Source organism: Tamandua tetradactyla, chromosome 5 (genome assembly GCF_023851605.1).
Source record: "Tamandua tetradactyla isolate mTamTet1 chromosome 5, mTamTet1.pri, whole genome shotgun sequence".
In the NCBI taxonomy this organism is placed as follows: Eukaryota; Metazoa; Chordata; class Mammalia; order Pilosa; family Myrmecophagidae; genus Tamandua; species Tamandua tetradactyla.
In genome coordinates, this window is record NC_135331.1 from 117,702,707 (window position 1) to 117,714,864 (window position 12,158).

The 12,158-nt window shown below is 35.5% G+C and overlaps 1 protein-coding gene across 4 annotated transcripts in view; it reads right to left on the reverse strand.

Moving 5' to 3' along the window:
* Positions 1–12,158, reverse strand: part of KHDRBS2 (KH RNA binding domain containing, signal transduction associated 2) — a 616,081-nt gene that overhangs the window by 202,537 nt on the left and 401,386 nt on the right. For all 4 annotated transcript variants that reach the window (XR_013176184.1, XR_013176183.1, XM_077162168.1 and 1 more), the window contains exon 6: positions 5,137–5,335. Coding sequence is in view for 2 of the 4 variants with exons in the window: in XM_077162168.1 (XP_077018283.1) it covers positions 5,137–5,335 (199 nt within the window). In the remaining 2 variants the exon portion in view is untranslated. The remainder of the gene's footprint in view (positions 1–5,136; positions 5,336–12,158) is intronic.

A 12,158-nucleotide genomic window follows, 5' to 3' on the forward strand; every position in this document is an offset into this window, starting at 1 on the left:
AATAGCACAAATAGTCTCTATATGGCACTTAACATATGCTACATTGTATCGCTATTCATTAAATATTTATTTAAAATATGTATATGTATGTGAGTGAGCATATATATAATGTCTTGACAACAATGTCATAAGTGGGTTAAGTCAATTGCTATTACCAAGCCACTTTACTAAGAACTGAGAAGATACAAATAAAAATTTTAGAAACACTTCCTGCCTTCAGAATGTACGTGAACTTGAAAGTGGGAGAAGAACAGAGACAAAATGACTTAAAATAGAAGGCAGGGGAGGATAAGAGCCCTCTATAGCAACTGCATACTATATGTTAATTGTCTGATGAAATCATCTCTCCCACTAGATGGCATGCTTTTGAGAGTAGACAGAGTGTCTCATTAACCACAATAATTTTTATCTCCAGCACCCAGTTTCTGGAGGTACTAAATGGTTTGCAGTTGGATGTGTTTATACAGGGGCTGGAGAACTTGTCCTAGGTATTTTCAACAGGATTCAAATGCTGATTTAGTGGTCGGTATACACTTGTGTGAGTTCTCTATGAGACAATGACTACATAGGATATATTAATGGTTCTTTATCAAGAAGAAGCACAAGGTAACACAAACACAGAAGCTTTGGAGTCAGAAGACTTGGTGCAAGTCTCAATTCCAACCTTTACTTTCATCATTTATTAAAATAGTCAAATCAGTAACTAGTTCACAGTGTCATCATAAGATTAGATGAATTGGTATACAGAAACTGGAACCTTGTACATATTTAAAACTTTTAGTTTACTTTATTTTAATGTATTATCCACTGACAGAACTGATATACTTTATATTTTTCTGCATGGGAGGCTTTTGAAATCTACTTTACTATTTTCCAAATCTACTTCAGTGCAGATGGTAGATCTGTAAAATGTAAATATACTCTTCTTAGCAGCAGATCATGAAAAGAAGCCTTAAAATATTTAAAGCTTGGCTTAGGATGTGTAATAAAATAAAATTGACATTTTTTTTAAGACTCAGCTAATACCAATGATGGTTTTAAACAGCAATCTCCTTACAATTTCTTCTCAGGCACAAGGTAAGGAGAGGATTTGATTACATATATATAGTCCACGTGGTGAGAAACTTAATGCTATGACTTAGCAGGTGAGAAATTAAAGTCTGAAGAGTGAATTGGCTCATACTGTCATTTATAACAAAGGGAACCTTTTCTAAGAAATTTTATCTGAAAATAAAGAATTCCTTTGAGATTTTTGCTATCAACTCAGCATCGTGGTATTATTTTGTTATTGAGACACTTAAAATTTTGTTTTTCTTACCCCTTACAGCATAATCAATAATCTAAAATTAGAGCAGAAAGTAGCAGCTCTTGAGCGTTTATCTGGGTTTGATACTGACTACTTCAAAGATTGCTGCCAGCAGTTTAGCATTCATACTTGGCATCTTCTCACTGAAAAACTAAGTATTATATATTTCATTTTAATAAAACATAGCTTAACAGAGTATTAAAAAAAAGTACCTATACATGTTTTCTCATAATCACAAGATGTTATAGTAGATAAATTTTAGTGTGACTGCCAAGTTCATAATATTTTCTTTTCTGGGCACTCGTGTCTCCCGATACTATCTTTCGAGTTGGATGCCCCCAAACCATGTTTGAATTGTATGATGAGTGGTAGATCCCAAACCTAAATTCTAGTAACTACTGCCCCATAGTCATAGGTGACTAACTAGTGCTAGATACTTAACAAACTTGAGTGAATACAATTCTCCCATTTGGGGATTTGGATTAGGAGTGACAGCCAGCCAGTTAGAACCTGTTCCCGGGTAGAGCTGTACTCAAAAACTTGGCAGCTACAGGGTGGGTGTAATTCACCATGCGTTGAGCCATGTTGATCAAAGAAGCTGAAAAGTACAGTCTATAGATAAAAATCAAATGAAAACACGCCGCATGCAAAGAGAACAGAGATAAGACATGGGGAGACACTCTTGATAGTTTTCTAATTCCTTGAACCAGACTTTTATTAAAGGCCTGATGATATTCTTATTCCTCGATTTCAGGATCCTATATTCATATAATATCCTCTTCCCTTTTTTAATTTACTAAAAGAATCTCAAAGCACTCCTGTTATTTGTAATCAGCAATGTTTACCTCACAAAAAGTAGGGAAAAATGTCTGAGATTTCAGCGGATCCGTAGCTTTTCACAGGAAGAGATTAAAGAATATACATTCAATGAAATTTATATAATAATGCCTTTTATTGAATGCCTACAGCATTTACACACACTTTCTGTTCTATTGCTTATGCATATTTCTGATCTTCAATAGTGTCTTGAAAGGCTGAAATTATTGTCCTCATTATATAGTAGAGAGATACAAGCCTCAATTTATAAAGTTACACAGCTAGTGACAGAGCTAGAACTCAAACCTAAGAATCCTACTGTGTCCAAAGCCCATGTCCTGTAACACCCAGTCACACTAGACTTTCCTGAAGGCAGAACACCTATGCTAAGATCTCAAGCTAAACTATCCACTACCCCTGTAGCCTCATTTCAATAAATGACTCCTCAATTTTACCCAAGCTGTTTAGTCCAAGAAGCTTGAAATCATCTTCACTCCTCTCTCACACAACCCATATCTGTACCATCATTAACTCCTGATAGATTTATCCTCACATACCTCAGAATCTGACCTCATCACCTCCAAACAATCATTATGTCCACTGGGGGATATTGCAATGAGTTATTCACTGCTCTCTCTGTTTTCACTCTTGTGTCCATCTACTATATTCTATTCTCCATGAAGTAGGCAGAGAAAATGTTTTAAAACCTAAGTCTGATCATGCCATTATGCTGTTCAAAACCCTCTAAAAGCACCATGAAATACCGGACTGTTCTTCTGACCTTTTCTGCTACCTTCTTAGCATATTCTGTTCTAGCTCTAATGTACTCCTTGGTGTTCCCAAAATATTTCAAGCAGAACCCATTTTAGAGTGCTTGCATTTGCTCTTTGCTCTACTAGGGATGCTCTTTCTGGAAAGCCTGTGCTCTCTGAAGCTCTGCTCCCTCGTTTCATTCATGTTTTTGCTCATAAGCCATTGCTTACACAAGATCTTTCCTGACTGTTCCTTTTCCAGTACTGTTCTCCCTCTACCTCTCTTCGGAGCACTTATCTCAACCTGGCATTACTTTATTCATTCATTCATATATGTTGGTTTCTTTCTGTCTCTTCTCACTAAAATATAGGCTTTCTGAAAACAGGCAATTTGTCTGTTTTGTTCACAGATATGCCCCCCTGACCTTCAGAACAGTGCCTAAGATAGAGAGTAAGAACATGATTGAGGCAATGAAGATAAAATGGAATTAGATGACTTAAAATGGAGGCTAAAATTTCAGATTACATATTTTTAAATATACTCTTCTATTTTTTCTAGGAACTAACCCCTTATCAGTTTCCCCATTCAGAACATAACCATGTTTCTATAAATGTTTATGCTTTTGTAGCTCTTACTGTAGTATGTTTTATAGTCACACAGTTTATTCCACAATAACTGGAATACATTTGAAGGGCTGCAATTCTGTCTTGTCAATGTTGTTCTCTTTCATAGTGGTTTACATGCTATATAAGTTATTTGATTAAAAACAATGTGGATTACTATTACCTGAAAGGTTTTCTGCCTTTTTTTAAGCTTTCAAAAAAATATCTAAATATTTAAGCTCCTATTTGGAGGATAGAAAACACCATAGTGGTAAGGTACTTAAAGATTGTGGAGCTAGAAGTTTCTTCAGAGATTAAAAAATAAATGTGATCCTATTATCCCTGTTGTGGCTTTTTAGTCACTTATTCAACAAGTAGTTATTTCATACCACTATGTCTCTGGGAAGATAATCAGGACTAGGCCCTGTATTTTCTGACTTGGGGGCTTGTTTACAGAGTAGGATATATTTTATGCTTTTGACTTAGTAATTTTCAGATTATCTAAGATTTTACATATCGATAACTGAATGTTGAACTCTACACTTGAAAAGTTTCTGCACTCTTACAGATATTAGTAATCATGAAGCAGTACAATTATTCCTAAACACTAGCATTCGAAGAACTATATTGGTGACACCAATCAACTATGTTCACTTTATTTTAGGATGAAATTTTGCTTGATTTCTACACCAATCAGTCCATAAAACATTGATTTTTTTTTTCTGCCTGTCTACCATGTGATAGTAACTATCGCTGAGGAGCTTATACTCAACATGTAATAATTCACTGGGGATATTTAAGATGGCAATATACTTGTGGGGAGTTGAATGGAATAAAATCTAGAACAGAGAATGGATGGGGTATAGAAGTAAAGACAAAACACGTCTGTTTCACAGAATGATGAACTGTCCTGCTTCAGTTCAACTGAGCAAACATTTACCATGAGTTTCCTTTGGTTATATGACAAAAATGGAACCGTTCCTTTAGATAGTTCATGATCTAGTAAGGGAAATGGAAGCATGAACTAGAGCACTATGCGATCCATGGAGTACTAGACACAGTGTGAACAAAAAGTCAAAAGGTGAACAGTATGGCAAGATGACCAAGGGACTTAGTAAATCAGAAGGGAGAGGGACTGCATTTCTTTTGTTTATTCCAAATTATTTCTGAGTGCATCATACTTTTCATACAGTGAAAGAGAGAGTAAGCATTACTTCTGTAAAAGAGCAGCCACGTGGCTCACATTATCACCAAAGTTAGAACATAATCGCGCCATATTTGCCAAATATTTCTGGTGAGTTTTATGCTAATTTCTATGATTGTGCAGGGGAATATTCTCAATATATGATCATTCACAGTATGTTCATAATTACTTCTATTATGAAATCTGATGAAGTCTTCTAAGATAAGAAAACCTGAAGATAGTCTGATGTTTAAAATCCAAATCATTTAACTGGTACTAGAAATGACACACCTGTAAAGTGGAAGCTCGTCTTAAAATGCTCTAACTTAAATGCTCTGTGTAAGCCCTCCTGCGAATGACATTTTGTTGCAATAAACATTTCTACCATATTCATGGGATATGAATGTCTTTGCCGCTTAGCTTCTTATGCAATAGATCTAACTCTTCCTAATGACTGATTTCTTGAAGGTACTTACATATTCTTCATAAGCTTCAAGGGCTGGAAGAGGGGGTGCCCTGTATCCTGGAACTGTTGGTGTCCCCCGGGCTCGTGGGGTAGGAACACCTCTTGCTACAGGGGGCACGGGAAGAGCTCCGCGGGTCACAGTGGTCCCTCGAGGGGTAAGAACACCCCTTCCAGGTGGTGGTGGAGGGGGGATGGCACCCCCACGGCCCCTAGGAGAAACATTATACACATATGAGAATACAAGTGCGGAGAGAACAGGGACTCCACCAGATAAAGTTCACATCTCATGTACAAAACGGAGAAATATCTGCATGTCCATTTAATTGACATTATTTAGTGTTTTGAACTCCATAGTGTAATAAAGTTTATAAATACTATGGCTTAGTTATGGAAATCTTGTAAAACACATTGATATTTTATTTTATATAACTAAAAAAAAAAAGCAAAGCTAAAAAAAAACTCCAATTACGCTCCAAATTTTCCAAGAAGACACATATTAGAAAGTCACCTGATATATGACTCACTGGACCATTTATAAAACTGTGCTGTTATGTCTATGTCTCCTCTGCGCTGGGTGTCACTGACAGTGATGTGCAATGATATAATTTACCAAAAATGGTCTGTCTGCACATTAATAAAATGTAGAGCTCTAATCATGGTGATATCACTCTGTTTATTATAGTGGCTTTAAGCTTGAAGTTACTTGAAATCACAACTCACTGTCACTGATTTATCATCATGCATGTAACCCCACGAGCTGGTGCAGTCCCTGATATATTTTCTTCTCGTAACTATCGCACTATATTTTGCAATAAAAAGAATAGACTGAATTCTCTGTACCGCAGTGCTTGACACAAAAGTAACTTGCACTAAAAGCATAAGATCAAATGGTTGCAGCCAAATTTTATGGTATTCTGAGGCCTTTGTAAAGGTTGAGTGTTTGTCTGAAGTCTGTGGGCAACAGCGTGATTATTTCATTTTTTATTACATTTGAAATGTTGGCCTCCAGAAAGTACTGCTTTCAGCAGGAACACTAAAGCTTTTGGAAAAAAAAAAATGATGATCATTGGGATGTCAACAATCACACTTTTCGGCTATACCCACATAAGGGAGATGTAGGTTATGCTTTCTGCGATGAATAGCAGTCAGTTGGCTCTTTATTGCTTGCAGAAAATGAGCTTTTAGGAGTGAACAGTAAGAATGCTGGTAAAGCTTTTAAAATTTTAAATAGATTGTAGAGCTGATGAATAGAGAAATTATTAGAGACTGGTTCAGCATGAAATTTCTCGTGCACCTAATGTATACCGAAAGCTCTTTGAGGCTGGGGGAGGGCAAAATACAAAAGACTTAGAGGGGCCAGTGCCTGCTTTAAGCACAATACAATTGATAATACAATATTCTATTTTATCATAATAATATAAAAATACACCTGTAACAAAAGATGTAAAGATCAATTTTACTTTCACTGGCCTCTAAGCACCAGTTTGCTCTTAAGTAGGGTGAGTATACTTTCATGGTTGTCCAGGATAATGCTCATTTTACAGCTGTTGTCCCAGCTTCTTGTTCTGTTTAGCATTTTAGTATTCTCAAAAACATCCATGTGTGTCTAATAAACTACATGGTCAACCTACTTTAAACTATGTCCACAAGTTCTGGCATACTACCATTGAATAATCAGGGGTAAGTATTATAACTTCCTAGGCCCAGTGTTTGTTTTTTTGTTTTCATTTCCCTTAATCAGTAAAATGCAGATTTCTGAATCTTCACGAAATTTTCCTGCTTTATACTATGCGCTTCTCACATCAAATTTAATTTCTCTCCCATCCCTTTGTCAACTGACTCCCAGCTACAGTCCCATCAAACTTGTCTTCTAAAACTGATTCATTACTTCTTATGCGCTATATCCTTTCCCTGGAATTTTAACTCCATTGTTCTCTCCTTCAATTCAACTCAACATTCACTTCATCTATTTGGGATACTGCCCCTTGCTAAAGCTACACTATAACATTCTTCCGTTTATCTTCCTGACTTCTTGAACGAACATTTTTCCTGTGCAATTCTTTAACTTCTGCTCATTCCTCAACGGAATTCTTTGCCATTCTGTTGAAAATACTCTTGCGAGGTCGTAAGTATTCAGCCGATTTCCAACTCCAGTGGTTCTTTCACAGCCCCCACTCTACTCAGTCTCCCCTGTTACACTTAACCACTTTGTTCTACTTTCTAAGTCTGGAAAATCTCTTCTTTGGACAGTCAAGACTTTACTTTTCCTTCCTTCATTTTGCTTCCTTCCTCATTCTATCTCCATAGCTGTTATATTCCTTGGCCTACTTTGAGATGTGGGTATCTCAAACTTCCGTTCTGGGCCCTTTGCCTTTCTCAGGGTAATGCTCTGTTGTTCCTATCTCTTATGATGGATGTAACACATGCCACCTTCTGGTTTACATGGCTTATATCAGAGGTTTCCTAACTTACTTCAAATAAAAATAAAATGGCCACCTACAATGGGAATTGCTGGAGCAGCCTCCTTTCTGACACGTGGCAGAATCATTTTTAAAGATAAAAACTGACCAAGGACTTGACCTTCTAAGAGAGCAGAGCAATCACAACAAAGTTGCAATTTTTGCAATATATAGTGATTACCTGGTCTCCATCTGGTAGGGATAGCTTGCTAAAACCGGTTAAGTATACTATACAAACTAATGTGCATATATTCCCCACTTTTTAAGGCATTCCAATGTAAACTGGAACCTTAACATCAGCCAATCAAAACATCTCCTCACTTGCTTTTGCATTTGCACTTATAAGCTCCCCCTTTGTAACCCCTTGGTGGAATTCTCTTGTTTGCTTAACGTACTAAGGTTTATTTAATATGCTATGAGTTGCATGGGGAGGGTTGTTAAAGTTAAAAGGATTTTATAACTTTCTGTTAAAGTTGTGTGGGTAAAATGTTATTGTCATAAATACTTCAAAAGTTATCTAAAGTTCCTAAAAATTTCTCATTGTCCTTTTAACCCTCAACTTTTAAGCTTACCCATTACAATTTATCTTTTTCATTGTTTATGCATAAAATCCAAAATCAAGCATCAGGAGTCCCTAAAGACAGGTCAACAGAGATCCATAGTGTAATATGGTCTTCAATTGAATGCAGTGGCTATAGGATGCCCAGCTTGTCTGCATATAGTGCTGCCACTGCCAAAATTAGTTGAAGCTTCAGGATGATTTGGTCCAAGGGCACACTTTACAGTTAAAAGCACTACATGCTGTTCTCCAGTTTATAATTGCTAGAAAAATCCAACATCTGTCAGCTAGTAGATAGATTTCTTATAAAATCCTATTGTTCTCCCCTTCAGATATCCAAATACACTGCTGTAATACTTAAACTCAGCTACTGGTGCCTGTGCCTGAAAAAAGCACATCACATAACTGGGAGGTAGTGGTTTCTCAGTTATCCTCCCTGTGACCAGACTTACAAAACAAACAAACAAACAAACTAAAAAACATGCAATTAATCCAAACGTGATCTTAATTGGAAATGGGTCTCATATTCAGAGATATATCAGGCAGGCTATCCACTAACCATTAGTAAAAACAATTAAAGGTCAACCAGCTCTTAAACTCACCGAGACTCAACAAGCTAGGTTAAAAGCTTTAAGTAGAACCTATCATTTAGCTAAAGAAAAAAAAAAAAACTATCCATATTTATATTGACAGTAGATATGCATTTGGAATGACTCATGACTTTGGAATATTATAAAAACAATGAAGATTCCTGACCTTGTGAGAAACCTCAAGGGAAAATGATAAACAAATACCTGAACATTATTATTACCAAGAAACTGTAATAAAAAGACACATTTGAAAAACTGAGCTGAAATATAAAGGAAAAGCATTAGCTAATCATTATGCAAAATCAGCAGTGCAAAAAATTGTACAATGAAATTTACACCTTGAATAATGTCCCTCACAAAACCTACTCTAATATTGTAAAGAATTAATAGAGTATTCCAAAGGTGATTTTCAACAGGTAGCCGAGGCTTTTGCTGCTCCACCACTGTCACTTAACTACATCCCTCACATTCTATAGCCTGGTAGCCCCGTATTTTGGAAAAATCATCAGAAGAAAAGCAATCTTGAGCCTTGCTGGAAAGGACCTCATCAGGTGTTGTAAATATCACACACAGCTGGAATTGAGCCTTGGGTACTTATTTCCCAGTTAAAATGGGTGCCACTATCAGGCTGAGTATGTGACACTGTATCTGAAACAAAACTAACCTAGAAATAGATGGCAGCATCTGATGTGCACAGCTTCCACCCAAGATCATGGAACAAGAAGTCATTAACCTCAACTTCCCTTGCTTCATCCTCACGCTTGTGCTTATATCTACTTTTATAATTTTGTTGTTACTCTTTTGCTACCATTTTCATAGGCCTATTTCTTATTCATTCCCTAAACTACCAATATGAGACCTTTAGTCATAATGATATTATTTTACTTTATGATTTTTTTTATTAACAGAAAGAAAGAAAAAAAAAAGAAAGAAATTAACACAACATTTAGAAATCATACCGTTCTACATATGCACTCAGTAATTCTTAACATCATCACATAGATGCATGATCATCGTTTCTTAGTACATTTGCATTGGTTTAGAGGAACTAGCAACACAACAGAAAAAGATATAAAATGTTAACATAGAGAAAAGAAATGAAAGTAGTAATAATAGTAAAAAAAAACCCTATAGCTCAGATGCAGCTTCATTCAGTGTTTTAACATGATTACTTTACAATTAGGTATTATTGTGCTGTCCATTTTTGAGTTTTTGTATCTAGTCCTGTTGCACAGTCTGTATCCCTTCAGCTCCAATTATCCATTATCTTACCCAAAGGACTTAAGGGCAAAGACACAAACGGATATTATTTTACTTTAAGCTTAGGCGATCCCATGGCCAATCTCTAACATTGCCACTTTAATTGACTGATGTGTTTTTCAATATCTAAACGATAATGTTCTATCCAAGAAAAACTGATCAATTTAGGAGGCAATGGGTTTACAAAAGAGTATGGGGCAGTGCAAGGATAGTTCAGTGGTAGAATTCTCACCTCCCATGCAGGAGACCCATTTGATTTCTGGTGCATGTATTTCACAAAAAACAAGCAAACAAACAAAAGAAACAAACAAGAAATTCAACAAATGGTGCTGCAACAATGGGATACTCACATAGAAAAATAATGAAATGTGACCCCGTCATACAGCATACAAAAAAAATAATGGGTATGGACATCCTAATAAAAATCAGAGTGTAAAGTTCATGGATTGATGACAACTTTATTTAACATTAAGAGTTTCTAATAAAAGCATTAAGCCAGCCTTTCATTACTATTAACCTTGTCACTAAAAGCTTTTCCATAAGTTTGAAAAACAAATAATACAGAACCAAGTTAAGGTGTTTCATTAGTCAATCATTTCAATGGAAAACCTATTTTCTGACTTAGGTTCTTGGTTTAATGGAATATGGGGACAAACTATTATGATATGATTCATGATTTTAATTGTAATTATCAGTCTATATGTTTTTTATTTCTTGATTTATAAACTGTATTTCATGATTCTGTTCAAATTCCTTGTCTAATAACACATGGTTGCTCATATGATAGCTAAAAACAGACAAAATACGAGATAGAAGTAGAACTATCTCTAGTCTTGTTGATACTAAATAATATAATATTAATATAACTATTACATATTATATAATAATATATTTTCTATTATTACTATAATACAGAATATAGGGGACCTACAGATACACCGAAGCTAGACATGGGTGAATGGTAGCTAATGAGGTTGAACCTAAATGTAAGGGAATGGATAGAAGTGAACGCAGTTGAGAGGAGTTGTATAGAGCCAGGTAATCCACTGATTAACACTACAAATATAAATAAGTTCTTGCACGAGAAAAATAATAATAAGAGATACTATGTTGTGCCTATAATTCACTCAACTGAGTAAGTAAACCTATTCTAAGTGTCTTAAATGCACTTAAACAGTCACCCAACACACCTTACTGCGATTTTTAAAAAAAATTTTTAAAAGAAGAGAGAAACAAACATGGAAAATAAACAAAATTGCTGACTAAGTCTACTATAGCTGCCTAACAAAACAGGAGTTCAATGGTGGTGACAGGGATACTTGGGTCAAAGACCAATAAGATTGTTGGAAAAATGACCCAAAGTAGGTACTGATAAATAAAAATTAAATAGTTATCTACATGGGAGTTGCCAGGAGTGGCCCCCGTCCTACACATGGCAGGAACTTTTTTAAAGATAAAAACTGACAAGGAAATGACTTTCTAAGAGAGTGGAACAATCCCAACAAAGGATTCTTGAAACATTAGTGATTAGCTGGCCTCAGTTCAGTAGGGATAGTCTCTTAAAAATGGACAAATATACTATACTAACCAATATATATCTATTCCCCACTTTATAAGACACTCTACCCCCCATCTAAATTGTAAACTTAAATATCAGCCAATCAAAGTATTTTTTCACTTGTTTCTGCATTTGCCTTATATATGCTTGCCCTGTCTACCTCCTTGATGGAGTTCTTATCTACTCTTTAGATGGTATTCAGGACGCACACAATAAAGCTGTGTGATCCCATAACTGCATGAAAAATTTTTCTTTTATCACTGTCTACACATTAGTCACCTGAAGATCTTAAAAATTTCTAAAACCAGTTAAATCACAATCTCTAGAGGTGAAATCGAGACATTAATATTTTTGAAGCCCCCAATATTCAAATGTACAGAAAAGTTTGGAAATCACTGTATTATATGCATCATCTAATTTAAAACTTTTGAGAAGTTTGCCCACATAGGCATGTCTAAGCTATATTAAAGGTTGAAAAACCAGGGCACAAAAGTATAAGCCATGTAGAAATCCACAGAGACAGGATTAATTTTAGAATAATTATATTGTTCATTTAACTTGATCCTTAACCTAATCTTAGTTTATGATATTATCATGCTGGACAAC